The sequence below is a fragment of the Phragmites australis genome, chromosome 2 (assembly GCF_958298935.1).
Source record: "Phragmites australis chromosome 2, lpPhrAust1.1, whole genome shotgun sequence".
NCBI classification, from domain to species: domain Eukaryota; kingdom Viridiplantae; phylum Streptophyta; class Magnoliopsida; order Poales; family Poaceae; genus Phragmites; species Phragmites australis.
This window is the reverse complement of record NC_084922.1, coordinates 26,234,119-26,252,110: the sequence shown is the minus strand read 5'-3', so window position 1 is coordinate 26,252,110 and position 17,992 is coordinate 26,234,119. Positions and strand designations below refer to the sequence as shown.

General features: G+C 43.9%; 1 protein-coding gene across 1 annotated transcript; it reads left to right on the top strand.

Annotated features, from left to right (window-relative positions):
- The first annotated feature begins 2,043 nt into the window (after positions 1-2,043).
- Positions 2,044-3,968, top strand: LOC133904406 (plant cysteine oxidase 1-like). Its single transcript, XM_062345911.1, has 5 exons — positions 2,044-2,077; positions 2,907-3,022; positions 3,124-3,280; positions 3,395-3,574; positions 3,723-3,968. The coding sequence occupies exons 1-5, from the start codon at positions 2,044-2,046 to the stop codon at positions 3,830-3,832; spliced, it is 597 nt and encodes a 198-aa protein (XP_062201895.1). The 3' UTR covers positions 3,833-3,968.
- Positions 3,969-17,992: the final 14,024 nt, after the last annotated feature.

Sequence of the window (17,992 nt, the reverse complement as noted above, 5' to 3'; positions counted from 1 at the left end):
CGAACCCCCGACCGGCTTGGTCCCTCCCTGGGACTTTGCCACTAGGCTGTGAGCCTGTTCGCCTTATGACAGTGATTCCTCATGCTTCCTTTTCCTTTCTAAAAATAGATGCAAAACCATCACGGAACCTTAGTGCGAGCCAACTAAGACAAGTATTTTGACTTGTAAATTTTGTGCAATTTTGATAGATGCCACTGTGTTGTGAAGTTCCAGTTTAAACTAGAGTAAATTTTGATAGATGCCACTGCGATTTGTGTTGTTATGTAATGTCATCTGCTCTCACATTGACCTAAGGAACTAGGGTCCACATATGTCATGTCACCACCCACAGGATATCTCAGAATTGCACACTCTCCGGTGGCATCATCCTATTTACCTAAGTAAGTAAAATAAAAATGCACCATATAGGAAAGCCCATGCTTCTGTTCCAATCAAATGCTCATGATTACCAAAGATATGATGATGCTGGTTGGCCAAAGTTCTCACTATATCTAGGGGATATGCACATTCTCTATTGCTATGTTGCTTTGACAACCGCTGGTTTCCCTTTGCTTCCCTTGGCTTACTCTATGGACAAGATGAAGTGTCGCCACGGTGTGGTTGCATGGCGGTGGGTTGCTTCAAGTTTGTAGTTGCAGTGGACCAGAGCGGTACACGTGAGCGGGCGGCTCTTGTTAGGAGCAGAAAGGGCAAAAATTCAAGATAACAAGCTGTTAGCTCTAATGCACAATAATTGGAATAAAAAAAAAGGGAAATTGCGAGAGGGCGAGGGTTGTATTTTCCAATCGTTGAATAGTAATTGGAATAAAGAAAAGGGCAAGTTTCAAGCAGGGACAGATCAAGGGCCTGTGCTGAGGTGCTGCAGCACGGGTCTAGCCTATAAAACCCCATGTATCTTCATACAGTATCCAAGTTAAATTAGCCCACATTGCTCCAAATCAGCCAAAGTAGCTCTATATATTCAGCTCAACATACACTGGTCTAGCCCCAGCCCAGCTTCTTTCTGGATCCGCCCCCAGTTTCAAGATAACATGCTATTATTAGCTCTAATTCACAACAACTGGAAAAAAATGGGAAATTGCGAGAGGGAGGGTTGTATTTTCCATTCGTTGAATAGTTATATTCAACATTACAGTAGAATATCTTGAAGATATAGTAGGGTGATAGAATGAGATTTGAAAAGATCAATCAATATATGAAGTATTAAGAAAAACCGTTAGTGCATTATGGTATCTTTGTGTTCCGGCCCACAGGAAAGTCAGTTCTGCCTTCCCACCCCTTTGCCCCTGGTTTTCGTCCAATCCCTCCCACCCCAAACACATAAAACATGTGTGTATATATACCCCCACCCCAGCCCCTATATTTGCACGTACTCATCCCAATCACCCCGCATCATCCTCCTCCTCCTACCCAACTTTGCCATCTCAATCTTCCGGGCCAGGTCGATCTATTGGTGAGTTCTTAAACAACCTTGCATGTGTTTATAGTCATGGTGATTTGCATTCCTTCAGTCCTATCAGACATTCTTCTTTCGAGGTTGTCGCCAGGCTGCTGCAGCGATGCCGCTAGGAGGGAGCACGGTGGCCGACACTTCCTCGTCGTCGTCGAAGAGGAGCCGCCGCCGGCAAAGGAATCCATCCGCGGCCTCAACGCCGAGCACGATCCAGGCGATGTACGACGTCGCCAGGGACGTCTTCTCGGCGGCCACACCGGGCTTCCTGCCGTCGCCGAGTGACGTGGCACGCCTCTCCGAGTTCCTGAGTACGCTCGTTGCATATTTTTTTTTTCCATTTTGCAGACGATGCTGTTGGGCCCACCCAGTCGTGTGAACACCGGAAGGCGGGAAAAGGACGGAAGTGGGGCCCACACGATGACCTGAATAAATACTGCACGAGTCCAAGAGTGACGTTCTGCATGTTTCTGCTGTGCTGGGTTGTTCTCCTTCTCCCCAGTGGAGGGCGATGGTTTCTGAACATGCACGTTTATCTTTTGGCATGTGTCCTTCAAATGCATTCAGGACAGGCCTAATACAGGCGGTCACCAATGGTGGTCTCAAAGAAAGTTGCACTCCACGTAGGTATACATATAGGATGATGCTAACATCTTCCAACCCAAGCCACACATACAGTACCTTTCTACCCCTCACTCCTGCCACTCTGTCATCCTCCCCCACGTGTTGCTTTCCTTCCCATACACCGCTTGCTTTTCTGATCCCTTTCTGCACGAAGCACCCGCAGCCTGCAGAAGCGCCACTGACAACCTGCAAGCTACCGTTTCAAAGCCACTGTGGCATCCCAACCTAGTTGCACCATGGGGTACTGCACCCAGCTAAGATCATCTTCAACCATATTCCCTTCATTTCATTCCCTTCCCGATTCCTTTCCCTGTTTCCATCCCCTTTATTTTCTTTCATCTCCAACAGCTTTCCTTCAAGAAGAATCGCGAAGGGAAAGAAGAGAGAATCCTATCTTGAAATGAATGACCTTGAGAATCCCGTCATGACGAAAACTGTGAAGAGAAACCGTTGGAACGCTGAAGGAAACGAAAATCCCTTCACGACGAGAATCTGACCCCTGAACGGAATCCCTTGGGGTTAGTCTTACCGCGTTGGCCCTGACCTCATGGTTGATAGATCTTTGTGCTGTGAACTGCATTTGTGCATGGACTATACGCATGCATGAACCATTGTGTCTATGGCATCGTATATTCGTATCTAATAATTCATAGTATTTACTTGATTTTTTATTGTTCTGATATATCGCCATATCGGAAACGGATACACAGAGGCTACCACTGTTGATCACAATCTCATTGCAGATTCAGGGAGTTTCACTAGATTCAATTTGGCATGCAAGATATACACTGATCTCTATCATTTACAAGTTTATATATCCTTATGCATGCAGATGGCCTGACGCTGCAGGATGTTGGCCTTGATGCAACCATGCCGTACTTGAGAGCTAATCCGCAAGGTCGCCCTAAAGTGACCTATCTGCACTTCGCTGATTCTCCCCGGCTCTCGGTATATAATTAAGCTTTTCGCATTCTATCGTAGTTGAAACTTACAAATTTTGACAGTTCTTGTTGACTCCAATTGATCGAATCGAATTGAGCATTTTGCAGTTCGGCGTCTTCTGCTTGCCACAGTCTGCCGTCATCCCACTCCATGACCACCCTGGGATGACGGTCTTCAGCAAGATCCTTTTTGGCTCCATGCACATCCGGTCGTATGACTGGGTTAAGGCTCCTGCTGGCAACCAGGCCACGAGAATGTCAAATGGTTAGCTTCGAAGCATCTGCACAAACCATGCAAAAAAAAAATTCACATCTCATAAGCTTGCTGATCACAGTCGATGATCTCCTAATATTGACTTCCCTCTGAACTTGAACACAGGTGCTCGTCTGGCGAAGCTGAACACGGATGCCGTCTTGGACGCCTCGTCGGAGACGGTGGTGCTGTACCCGGAGGACGGAGGAAACCTGCACTGCTTCACCGCGACGACGCCCTGCGCGTTGCTCGATGTCATGGGTCCCCCCTACTGCCAGGCTGAAGGAAGAGATTGCTCTTACTACGGTGCGTCGCGCCTCCCTTCTCGAGCTATGCTACTGTTTGTTTTTATCTATTTGCAGTCACTGAAATCATTTCACATAGCTCAAAGTTCAGGTAAGACATGGATGCTGAATTTTCAGTAACTGAAATGGTGTTTTCGGCGTAATTGCAGGTGCCAGAGCTGTGCCTGCAGGTGGGGATGGACAGTACGCTTGGCTCAAACAAGTGCCCAGCACCTTTGAAATGGATACCTTCCATATGGGACCAAGCATTCGGAAGTGAATTGTTGAATACCGAGGCTCGCAGATCTTCTACTGAGGAGAACAGTGATCTTCTTTAGCCTTGTGCTAGTGTCCACGATCTCAGACAAAAGCACAGAGGGTAGAAGAGAGGATGATGGGCTGTGTAGCGAACTTTGAGAAACTTATTTACTTCTTATTTGATTTGTTTGAATTGTTCGTTTGGTTCGGTTGAAACAGCGTCGTGTGATATCAGAGAACTTCAGTTTCTCTTATATTGTCTTGCAATAAAAATATTTGATTTGGTTTTATATCGTCGGTCACATATTTACAGCATTGAATTGGAGTCTCATTATATTTATATTCCCATTTTGTCTTCTTCCATTTTTCTAATCAAGTGAATGATTGATGCCCCTTACACGATAGTCATAGACCTTCCATGGATTTTGGTGTTTGATTGTCATTTGAGGGCTGTTTGGTTTTGGCCCATGTCTGTCCCGCCAAACTTTAGGCGAGCCAATTTTTTGACGGAGGAATCGGTCGCTGGTGATTTCGTCCAGTGTGGGTGTGGATTTGAACTGATGTGGATGTGAGGGCGTGGATAAGCCAACTATTGGCATCCATTCAAACGACTGCGTGGGGACAGGGTCAACGCCAAATTTTCGGCGGGGCAAGCGTCGGCTTCAATCCAAACAGGCCCTTGGTTAACTGTTGTGCTGCTTGTCACGATCCAGGCCATCTGCCTTACTAGGATATTGGCTTTGTTCAACAAGTAGACGTCTCCTGATCTAATTGTAGATGCATGGAGTGATGGAACAAAGTGCGTCTATTTTAGGCAAAAGTTAGTATATGGAACCTTTGAATCCTAAATGTTTTTTTGGCACCATCTTGATTGATTTTACCCCAGTGAGCAGTCCAAATCAGATCTTACATATTCCTGATTTGTTAGTGTGACTGACAGCTTAGATCCAACTTATCATTGGACACAAACAATTAGAAGATTTTTTAAAATAGATTTATTTTCCAAAGTGGACTAAGAGCCTGAGCGTCATTTCGTTAAGAGAAAGACCAAAATTTTGCCTTCCCAAGTCATGAGTTTGAGAGATCAGAGAATATACAGAAAAAAAGTTAGGATAAAGGAAACTTAGAAAAGGAGTGGCTTCACAGTTGAGAAACTAAATTGGAACCTTTCACTTTTCTACCAAATGAACGGTAGTACACTTAACAGTGATAAATACTTCTTTAGGTACAAATATCGAACCATATTGGCAAATCCACTTGTAAATATACGGCACGTATAACCGCAATATTAAAACTGCTAGATTGTCTATTCCAATGGCGGGGGGAGGGGGATTTTTTTATTTTAGCCTTTTTAAAATTAATATTTTAAAAATAGCATGTGGGAAACTGATTTTCCAGGAAGTAGCCCTTTTTATCACGCTGAAGTTCTTGGTATGACTCCCCAACATGGTCACGCTATATGTATTAGCGTGACTAAGGTGGTCACGTTGGCGACAGTCCCGACGCCTTTACATGTGGGGCCGACGTGGTAGCCCTGAGTCACATCAAAGGCTTTGGCGTGACTCAGGACCATGCTTCATTCCCTCCCTTCCCCTTTCCTCCTCCTCCTCCTCCTAGACCGAGCCCGAGGATCTTGCTTTCGCCCCTCTTTCCTCTCCTCTAAATCCTTCATCAAATCTATCGATTTCGGACCCAAATCAAAGGGGATTTTATGAGGGATTTCTCATTGAAGGTAAATAATCCATTGCATCCATTCGATTTTGATTTTCTCCGTAGTTTTAGATGGTTTTGGGCTAACTAGGGTTTGGAGATTAGGTGATGACAATGTTGAATTTGGTTAGATTAGCTATGGTTATTTGTTGTTGTTCAATGCTTAATGTAGCATGTTTATTATGCTTGTACGTAGATCATTTTACTCTTGTAGGTTGTGTTGCGAAATTGACTCTTCTGGTGCATAGGATTTGGTAGTGTTGAATCTAAAAGTGTTTGGTGCATATCAAATTCGTAATGGATTGGTATTTATGCAATTGTATGGTATGACAACCAATTTGTGGCGTAAGCAAAAATAGGCATACATCGATAAGAAGTATCCCGATGTTAGTTGCAAGGATGCCTTTGTTCCTCCCACTCTCCCTGTCCCAACTTGTGACTGTGGTAAGCCTATCGTGGTCCTTCAGTCGCTACATGAAGGGTGCGCTTACTAGTTGTGCAAGGATTATTGTATGAGTGTTATTTGTTATGGGTTAGGATAGAAGCATATGGTATTACTTTTACTGACATGATGTTTTAATAATTTGTAAGAGTGGAAGATGTGCTACTTCTTCCAATGGATTGATGGGCCTGAGATGTATAACTCTATGATTCTGAAGGTGAAAATGTTTAGTCAGTATCCAAAGCTATATGACAAGTTTGTTTGTTGGGTTCCTCCTCCACCAAATCTACCAAAACTGATGGATAAAGATAAGTGGGAAGTGAGCCGAAGACGTGTAGCGGATCCTCCGTTGTGCAAGTGTGGGAAGCGAAGCGTGCTTTGTGAACATTCTGGGGGATCTTCTTACTTCCGTTGTGAAGGGATGACAAAGATAAAAACTGAGCATAGTTGCTTGTTTACATTTTGAATGAGGTAAAATTATATGTCATGTACCTTGTATCATAAATTTGAATGCAACATCATAGTGCTGCTTGTAACTTTCGGGATTCATTGTACGATCTCGATGGTAAATGGACAGAGGAGGAAGAGGATCAAGTGAAGGGAATAGGGTGATAGAACCATGTCGTCCAAGGAAGTACACTTGTGGTGCGAAAGCTCGATACGGGATAGTGCCCTCCGAACTTGGTGTGGGGTACTACTCCGGGGTATATGGTTGGCAAGGACATGGTTAGTTTTATGCATATTATCTATATTTTCTATTTCGATATCCTATGTTGGTTGTACCTTGTTAATAGGAGTTCATATGAATTTATTTTTTGGAATAGAGTACACGAAGATGTTCATGGGAGGAGTACCTTGATAAAGATGAGGTGGATCATGAGATTGCATGGTGGAGTAAGCGTCATCCGATGGTGCTGTCAAGCTATCTGGAGCACCTAAGAAGGCAACTCGTGATTATTATCGAACTATGTATCCCCAACATAAGAGAAGAGTCATTAAGGGTCAAGAGGCAGCGGCTAAGGCGGTGCAAATGGAGACAATGAAGGCTCTTGTTGTTAATTTGTCTGTGATTGTCCTAGACAATGATGATGATGATGATGAGTTGCTCTATGATGGGTCAGACGATTAGCATGAGGGGTCAGTTCGATGAGTATATAGTTAGTGTCTTATATTAACATACTATGTTATAAACTATTTGTGAGCTTCATGTGTAATCATCTTCGATTGTACTATGTGAACCATATGGACTGTTTTATTTGTGTGTTTGGTATGTTTATTTGAGGAATTTGAACATGTTAAAAGAATGACAAGAGCAACAATTACACTAAAATAGAAACAGGAAGGTAGCATAATAGATGGAGATCGAGAACAGTTCATTACAAAATGATTACAATACGTGAGAGGCCAATTGCACATGGAGGGAGTCAACCTCTTGGTGAAGAATTGTTATGTATGTGGCGATGTCGGGTGGGATGGGATCATCGACCCACTCAGTGTACTTGTAGTCGAACTCGCTCTGCAAATGTCTAATTCATTAGTTTTATGGGCGCATTGTTTTAATGAATTGGAAAACTTTGAAAACTTTGTTACACTGGGGTAATACGGGCAATGGGTAAAATGACAGCCAGCATGTTCCATGTTCTCGAAGTAGGAGATGTGAGCTTCTTCACCGTGGAGACAATCCGCCCAAGGCTGCTCTCTCGGACCGTATTGGCTGTCAATTTAAATGTCTTTTCCATGGTTGAAAATAGTGAACTACTTTGTATAATGTTGTTTGTTTGCATTTTTAAGTTGTCTACTTTGAAATATAAAGTGGTGGCAGAAAGCTACTTCGACAAATTCATCAATCGGAGCATTATTCGCTACATTGAAATTAGTGAACTACTTTGTATTCAAGTGGGTCCACACCAATTTTTTGTGCTGCACAATATGATTGAACCAATTTAAATTATATATAGGTTGGGAACAATTTCATATATTATTTAACAAATTTTCATGAATTATAACAAATATGAATATTATGTCACGTCAGGGGTGTTGGCGTGGCATACTCTGCTACCACGCCAGAGGAACCCCATTTCCAGGGGCTCATTGGGAGCGAGGAAGCGGAGGAAGGGCTGGTGTGACGACATAGTTTGTCATGCAAAACACCCTGGCGTGACAAACTTTGTAGCCACGCCAGCACCTACCCATTTCCAAGGGCTCACTACGAGCGAGGGAGTGAGGGAGGCCCGGCGTGACGACGTTTTGTGTCACGCCAAAGGCCTTGGCATGATAGGGGATAGTCATGTCAGGCGCTTCGACGTGACATGCCTGTATAACACAAATCTAAGGTTACATAGGCCTGTCACACTAAGGTGTTTGGGGTGACTGTTTTTGTGGTGACGACATCGCCTTTGGCGTGATAAGCCTGTATAACTCACACAAACCTGAGCTATTTCTCATCTTGCTAACAGTTCCACTCGCAAGCTGCTGATGCACAACAGTAAAGCTTCAAAACTATAGAACAAATAGATGCATGCGCCTCCTTGAGCATAATCCATCAAATGATTGTGAACTTGTGTATAATCCATCAAAACTCTAAAACAAAAAGATGCATGCACCTCCTTGAGCTTCAAACTCTTCACAACAATAAAGCTTCAAAACAGCACATCCATCAAATGATATAAGAAATTTGAGCATAATCCAACTTAATACATATAGTCCACACAAAAGCATTACACACATGATATTATTCAAGAGCACAAGCAACACGACGAAACACAAAGAAACTAAAGTGTCAACACAAGATAGCCTACACATGACATTGTTCAATCACCGCACACATGACATTGTTCACTACTCAGCCCTGTGGTGTGTATGGCTTCTTCTTTCTCTGATCATGGCCCAGGTTGGTAGCAAGAATATTGGCACTCCCATTGTCGGTTCTGTCGCGTGCATGCCATGGCTTCTGTGAAGCCTGTGTCAATGGAGGAGTGCCTGTGAGCTATGAGCTCCCGATCTCATCGAGCCCGTAGGATGGGTCATCACCCTCCGAGTTATCTTCTTCACTCTCGGATGGTTCCTCGCGTCGGGCCTTACCTTTCTCACGTGCAACCGCTCTTGAGGTAGAGACAGTCCTTGAGCAAGTGCACGACGTTGTGCGAGCAACAGTAGCACTACGACTGGGGACCCTGGTGCCATAGTGCACCGATGTCTGCTAGGTTGAAGCTGTCGCGTAGCCAGTAGATGGCTAGGAACATGTAGCACCTGCTGCTAGTTCAACATCCGGCATTGTCATGCAGCTCATCTTGTACGCCAAGCGGTAGCAGCTCCTATGAACCCTCTACCACAAAGTTGGTGAAAATGTCAGAGTGTATTTGAATATAGAAATAGTGGGGAATAAAATGATGACACACACGTGAATTGTTACCTCCAAAAAGGCGCGAAGGTGGCCGACCTCCTCCTCGAAACCCCATGGGAGTAGCAACGCTTGTCTAGCCTCATTTGCAAGGCTTCCAAGCTGGTGACCCTACAAACACGATGCAGTACATTAAGTATAGTAAAAACTATGAGTCAATGTGTTGCACCTATCATGAATTACAAGTACCATGTAGTTGTGAAGTACGGCACGCTGAGGCTAGCGACCGTGGCGGGTGATCTGATCGTACTCATCTACTAGGTCGTCCTCATCATCGGAGTCAGGAAAATCTTCTGCGTCTACCGCAACACGAGGTGGCCTGATTGTCAACCTGGAGTTGTTGTGCAATCATCTCAAGTAGTCATGGTAGGGACCCAAGCGGTGGATGGCCCCACCTTGCACGACACCACTAGCCACGATAATTTGATCCCGGTTGGCCCACTGCATCAGGTAGGCGTGGTGGACCTCCCACCAATATCAGCACCCCTCTGCTTCCACCTATCAATCCTGCAAGATGGAAAAAACATACAAATGAAACAATGCAGAAATGATGCATGAAAGCATTGACGGAAATAAGGTTGACAATAAAAATTAACTCACTTGTGCAAAGTCACCGACGTGGAGATCGCATCTGGAGGTGTGCGCTACAACCTCCCAAACTGCCTCATAACACGGTTCGAAAGATGAATCTCAACAATGTAGAAGAAAATAAGTGGCAGAATAGAATGCCATTACACCATGTCCTGTGTGCATAAAGGGCTAAGGCCCATGCCTAGGATCTCTGACCGGTCATATGGCTCCCAAGTCACTTGGAAATGAACAACATATTACAACAACGTCAAGTGACATGTGCAATTATATGAAACAAAAAGTCCCATCCATTTGCACTCACGTGGCTTTGCATAATGCAGTCAAGCTCATTGGTATAGAAGAGGTACCACCTGCTTGCATTCTTAGTCACCGACTTGACATTCTTCCAAAGGAAAGCAACGGTTGGCATCGAGCCCTCATCCTCGAACTCCCAAATCTACAGTTACAATACAGCAAATGACAATTACAAATGATGACATAAATAACAATATAAGCATAAATGAAAATACATACCCCGGGATGAAATTGGTCGGGTCTACCAATGGACAACAGCTCCCACATCCACACTTGCAGCAGGTACGGGCATCCCCTAAGGTTGCCATAGTTCCCACTGCGCCTGCATGCATCACATAGCTGTCGATACAGCCATGCAAGCGTGGCGGATCCCCAACTATACAACCCGATGTTCTCCCAAATCTCGCCAAGTAGCGGCAAGAACATCCAAGAAATTGTGTTGCCACTCCCATCCGGAAATAAGTACCCACCAACAAGGTGCCACAACCAAGAGCGAGTGTACCTGTCAACGACCCCCTCCGTTGCATCCTCAGGGCACTCCTAGAAGTTGGCAGCCAACCAGTCGAAGCTGAAACCAGAAGGTTTCTTGTCCTTCGCGCCCTGCTCTGGCTCAGGAGGCCTACTGCCAAGGAGCACCTCCACTATGTCATGTCATCCGGCAGGCTGCACCATCTCGCCCACAGCCTGCCTGTCCATTGGTAGCCCAAGTATCATGGCCACATCCTGCAGCGTGATCATGAGCTCGCCACAAGGGAGGTGGAAGGTGTGTATCTCCGGCCTCCAGCGGTCCACAAGTGCCATAAGCGTTGCGCCATTGAACATCGACAACCCCGCCATGACCGACCGGGCCAACGGCAAGAAGCCTGCACACCGAATGTAGGGGGCATACCTCTCATCCCACCTGAGAGGACTGTGAGTGCATATCCAAAAAGGTTTCAGCACCTGAAGGAAATAATTTAAATTGAAATTATTTACACCTGCAGGCTACTTAGCAATTATATGTAATAGTTAAGGACAGGTCATACCTCGTTGTTGTTGACCATGAGGTGAGCTCGATGCTCCCTGTCGTAGTACGTCTCAAGGAGCGGGTAATCGGGGTGTGCCATTAGCCTAAAATATGAAAAATACAATCGTTAGATAATGAACAAAAATAAGATAATTGCAGTAATATTTTTAAATAATCAACAAGGAACAAAATATAATATTTAATAGTTTACCTCTACTAAATTACGGTTTACTGCCCCCTACTAGAATTCCCCTTTATCCTATGAATTGCCTGATTCTTCGGCCCCTCCTTATGTTGTTCCATCCTATGGCCAAACTGGTGGCCAATGGAGCAACATATTTTAATAGGCGCCTTATTAAAGTCACCAACTCCGTACATGTCATCACCATAACCATTAATGGAATCATCCATCTCATTCCGGAGCTGTTTTCTCTTCCTCCTCCCTAGGTTTTGTTTCAGTAGACCACAATCTAGCACATATTCATCACCAGTGTACTCCGGCCATTGCGAAGGATCAAGTACATGCTCGAAGGTGGACTCCAAGTCTTCAGAGCCATTCTCTTAGAATACACTGGGGTCAAGTAGTCGGGTGATGTGTGGTCCACTCTTCTTGCACTTGCACTCTGTTGTAGTAAATTCGACTCTAAAGATCCTGCCGCTAGAGCTCTTACCTCCTACACTAGTCCAAAATGCTGATGTAACGCTGTAAACATAGGTCATTGGATCAAAGAGTTGTGCCTCTTGGGTAGCAGATATTTTCCCCTGCTTCGTAAGGTTCTTAGAGATAGCTTTTCTCCACACCTCACCAGCATCAAGTCCACTACGTGCTTTCTTCCACCCATCGACAAAATAGAAATTATGTTTGTGGAAGGTGTATTCCACGATGGCAGACAAAGACATTACACGGATTCCTTTAAGGAAAGTGTTGAATACCTCCGAGATATTTGTGGTCATTGTTTCATACCTACAACCACCCTCGTCATACGCTAGCACCCATTTGAAATTATCAGCCATTTCACCCTTCAACCACTCTATCGCAGGCTCATTCAAAAGCTTCTCCAATTCTTTAAGCCTTTTCTTGAACTCTATCCTCTTTAACTTTGCAAAATATCTTCAATTTCTTAATTACCTCCTTGCTCTTATGTCTTCTCCAAATGTTTGCAACAAAATGACACATGCACTACCAGTGCACAAGAGGAGGGTAACCCTCCATTTGTTCTCTACCTGTATTAAGGAGACCCTGGTGTCGATCTGATATCATACAGACTTGGCGTCCTGGTCCAATTACGTAACGGCGAACCAAGTACACGAACCAAGACCAACTGTTGTTCCTCTCTCCCTCTGTCAACGCAAATGCTAGGGGGCCAATTGATCCTCCGCATCAATGCCAACAACAATCATCAGTGTACCATTGTACTTTCCCGTCAAGAAAGTGGCGTTGATGCTAATCACGGACCTACAATGTTTGAAGGCCTCCACACATTGAGAGAAGCACCAAAACACACGCTGCATGACAGGCTTCATAACACCACTATCGCTGCCTATCATGCCACCAGATGAAATGAACCACTTAGTCCCGGGGTTGAAATGTGAAATTGCATCCAAGATCCTAGGGACCCTCGCATATGCATCCTTCCAATCTCCCCATAGTAATGCTATAGTATGTTGCTTCGCCCTCCATGCCTTGCCATACAACACCTGGTAATTGGTAAACCCAAGTATAGACTCAATTAAAAAGGCCACAATCATGTCTAAGTCTGCCTAAACGATGAAGGCGATGCACTGACCAAGGTATCTCGCCGTGCACTAGGAGTGCACTTGTTCGGGCCTCACTGACCCACAAGTGTGAGTTTGTTTCACATTTGTGACCTTACATCGTCAGTCTTCACTTGGAATAAGACATACCAATATACCCCATCCACAACCTCTCTGGTATTTGATAGTGTACCTCTCATTCGCATAAGAATGAATCACGTCGTACGGCATGTGGTGCCACATTGCATAGTCCTTGAACCAGAATTTCACTTCATCAAGAATGTCAAATATCATCCCCTTCTTGATCAACTCTTTCTAACTGTCTTGTTCCTTCTCCATAGACATTAAGCCATTATCACATAGAGCTTTCTTGGTCAATAAAATACCCACGTAGCCCAGCATCTCGGGCACATCCACATGTACAGCCTTCAGTGTCCTCATCTCCTGCTCCATGTAGATTCCATTCCACCAAGCCTCCTCATCATCCTCATCCGCTTCTCCTTCCACCTCAGCACCCACGTGTCATTGCTCAACACCAGACACATGTTCTACTTCTTCTACCTCATTACCTTTATCTTCGGCGTCATTGTCCGATGAAAAGATTGGCATTTCCTCAACATTTGCTTGGGCCACCTCATACTAAAAAAAACATCATCGAAGTCATTACTTACCACAACCAAATCAAAGTTATTTGAACCACTAGTAGCTTTCTCCTGAATAGAGGCGTGAGGTACCTCCAGAACCATAACATCAGCGAGTTCAGAGACACCGGCCACCTCTGGGACAATGACATTAATTTCCTAAGTCAAATGCTCAAAAGGCTCCACTTCCTGGCTAATACTACATGACACATCTTGAACCGATGGCAGCGAGCTTCCTCCCATACCCACATCAACTACAATCCGTGCAACAAACTTGAAAACCATTCACACAATCCTTATATAGCTTCTAATCATTCTCCGATGCCAACTCTATGACAACATAGTGAGACCTACCACCCCGTCAGGCATCAAACCTTCCATGTATGATTACATCACATACATCCGCATCAACATTCATAATTTACCTAACCCGAGCAACAATTTCATCGAAGCAAGGTGGGTTCCCAAATTTCAACACTTGCGCCCTCGTCATATCAAACTCCCCATTTGCATTAACCGTGCTGCCACAAAACACACGAACAATCCGATCCATATACACATACAATCCAAACATTTCACATATGCTTTCCAATTTATTCATATATGCAAAAATATCCGCCCCAAATAGCCTAAACATATAACATTTCAATCCCTACACCTACCCATTTCGTCATAATGATTCATATGCCATGTCAAAACGTAGCATTATACAACAACATGCTTCCATCATACACATTTAGCCTAACCATATATTATTGCATTTCCTACACCAAATAAATTGCATGAAACAAAATCTACATGTTACACGTGCATAATAATATATCTATAGCACGATATTTGACCTCCAATCTACCCCAAATGTATTAATTTCATAGATCATCAACTTCAAATTTCTAAACTGTAACCACCATTTAACTACAAATGCAAGCCAAAATAAACGAAGAAACTTGGAGGGAATGAAGGAGTTACCTTCCTAGGGCAGTTTCCCACGAAATCCTCTTCGATTTGAGCCCAAAAACACTAGATTTGGTGAAGGAATGAAATGGGGGAGAGAAATGAGGTGGGGGGAGAGAGGAGGCGACAGTTCTGGTGGCTCAGGCTCGAGGAAGAAGAAAGGGAGAAGGAGAGGAGGGCGGCCGGCACGGCGCTCTATATTGGCCTAAGTCACGCCAAAGCTAATGGCGTGACAGGCGGTCGCGCCAACACCTTTGGCGTGACTCAACAGTGCTACATCAGCCCCGTGTGTAAAGACGCCGGGGTTGACGCCAGCATGGCAACCTTGGTCACGCCAATGCATGTGACGCGACTATGTTTAGGAGTCTCGTCAAGAACTTCAGCATGACAAAATAGACTAGTTCCTATAAAATTAATTCTCCATGTGTTGTTTTAAAAATATTAATTTTTTAAAAAAGCTAAAATAAAAAATCCCATAAGGGGGTTGATAAGACCAATTGTGGGGTTCACAAGTGTTGTATTATATTACAAGTTGTAATTAGTTCAGGTCTTTCTGAATATCTTTTTCTTTGAAAGAAACAGCATATTTATTGCTCAAGAGAGAGGCCTCTGAGTCCGGACCATGAATTTCAAGAGGTAAACATGGAATCATCAGAAGATTGGAATTGAAATCGGCAGATGGAGATATGGAATCATTCCAGCCTTCGACTGAAAACCGTAACCTTCATTGTCCAGAAAACGACTGGCTGGTAAAAGTAAATCCTGTAAATTGTAGAACAGTTCCGGAAAGAATAATATACTAGTAATTCTACTGCAGAACAATACTAGTCCGTACCCGTAAAAGTAAAATTCATGGGATCTTGACGACAAGACAGGTCAGAGTTGCTTACCAAGAACCGGAAACGAAACCTGACCGACCGGCAGGCAGACTAGCAGAGTCTGAAACCGTATCCCAGTTTGACAGGAAGAGGAAATAGTACTGCTGCAGCATCCAGTAATGCAACGTTATCCTTTTCCTGATCGTCAGCGCTTACTATTTGCACCTGAAAAGTCAAACCATGCTGAATTTTTCATGTCTAGGACAAGTCAAATTTAGAGGCGAGAAGGCCTGCAGGTTTTCATACACGGACGCACGGTCATCGATCCCAAGTCGATCATGATGTAATCCCTTTTTTCTGACGTAACGGCGGCGCTGGTTCTTCTTCTTTTTTTCCCTTTTCTTTACTGAAGAGATAGAGAATATTCGTGAAAAGCTGCGGTTGGAAAGGAAATGCGTACCCTGAAATGAATACTTCTGACAATTTCTTGTTCTAAATTGTTTTTGAAGAAAAATTTAACCAACAATTCGCTGTGCCTTGTCTTTCTGGTGGAAACACAAGTTGCAGGTCAGGTGAGTTAATCTTTTGTAGAATTTCCATTATATTCTTCTGGAATTTAATTGAACCCTTTTACCTTTTGGATTATGAGCATTAATACGACAATACTGGCAAATAATGCCCTACTTTTTTGTTTAAAAAATAATTGTCCTACTGTTGAAAACAGAAAATTAGAGAAATTTCAAACAAAAGAATTACACGGTACACTCGAGAATATTCTTCAAGGATTTAATCATCCATAGAATTGTACTTCCTTTTTGGTCGGTCTTAGGTCGTCCTTATTTTTATTAATTTTACCTCTCTTGTTGTTTCGTGTCCGGGTCTCCCCGTGGTGTAGGGTAGCCTTTGGAAGCCTCGGCTCCTAAGTCTTGTATCGAACATTTTTCTGTTTCTCTTTAATGAAATACGTGCATCGTACGTTCTAGAAAAACTCTAAGCCAGAATAGACCCATACAATTACACGTGCGAGAATAATTCTAATGCTACTTCATGTGTTATCCTCTAAGGGAGAATTCCTCATGGCATCCCAAAATAGTGCTCTCTGTGCATGCCCCAATTTCATTATCATGTGAAGAATTCACTACGTAAGAAATTAATAAAAGAGACACGTCATTACTGACGGTTGCTCAGTACACGTCAGTAATATCCTATTAATGACTGGTTCTATAAAGTCACATCACTAATGTGACCCTAGGCTGGGACCCGTCACTAATGACAACAGTGACGGGTCACTTGACAAGCCGATAGTCATTAGTGATGGGTAGCAACGACACCAACCATCAGTAATGGGTCTCTTTATAACTCGTCACTAATGCACTCCCATCTGGGTCGAAGCCCTAGCCAAGTCGACTAGTCCTTATCCCCTCCCCTCATCTCTCTCTCTCTCTCTCTCTCTCTCTCTCTCTCTCTCTCTCTCTCTCTCTCCACCGAGCATCTCTCCCTCGAGCATCAATGGCGGCTGGCCTTGTCGATCCCGACCAAAGTGGAGGAGCTTGGCCATGGGGGCGGTAGCTTCTTCCATGGCTCCACACCGAGATCCATGGCGGCCACCGGTGAAGACCTTGCGACCACGGTGACATCCTCCATGGCGACCACAACCAACACTACCTGAGAAATCCACATTAGTGACGGGTGATAACCCTTATTAGTGATGAATATTTTACCCGTCACTCTTAACACGTCACTAATATAGACCCATCACTAATGATACACATTAGTAACGGGTCTGGATCCGATCCGTCACTAATGACTACACGTTAGTGACAGGTCTGGACCTGACCCGTCACTAATGACAAACATTAGTGACGGGTCTAGTCCTGACCCTTCACTAATATGTGTTTTAAAAAACAAAAAAAGGGAAATAAATTTTGGTTTGAAAAAATTTGACACCCGACCAGGCACCCGACAAGTCACTGCTCACCCGACCGCACCCGACCATTCACAAGTCACATGATTCCAAGACTCAAACTCACAACCTCAGAAGTGAGCTCCGCACGCGTGACCCCTCTAACCATCTCACCTCTCATTTGTTGTTGAGTATAATAGCAAAATCAATACTTTTGACATCTTTTGATTGAACGTTTGAATGGCTATTTGAACATATAAATGATCTTAAATGAAAATTTTGTCAACTATAAAGTTGTAGATCTCGTCGAGTTCTACAATGTTCATATAAAGTTTATATCCATCCGACTCTGTATGAAGAGTTTGTGTCCAACCCGTACAGTGTTTAGTAAAACAGTCATAACTTTTGCATACGGAGTCCGATTTCGACGTTTGACCTTTACTTTTGAAGCTAACGAAGAGGCGCATCCCAAAAACATATAGGTATTTAGACCTAAAGACATGTACCTTTCTTGACCCCTAAAAAAGACTCAAAAGACTCTCAACAGGACCTATGAAGTTTTTTGTTGAATATTGACCTTCTCCGATTTGCCTGAAAATTTTTGTAGACATAGTGCTACATCTGAAAGTTAGTGCTGCGCAGACATTTCATCAATCCAAGTTACCAAA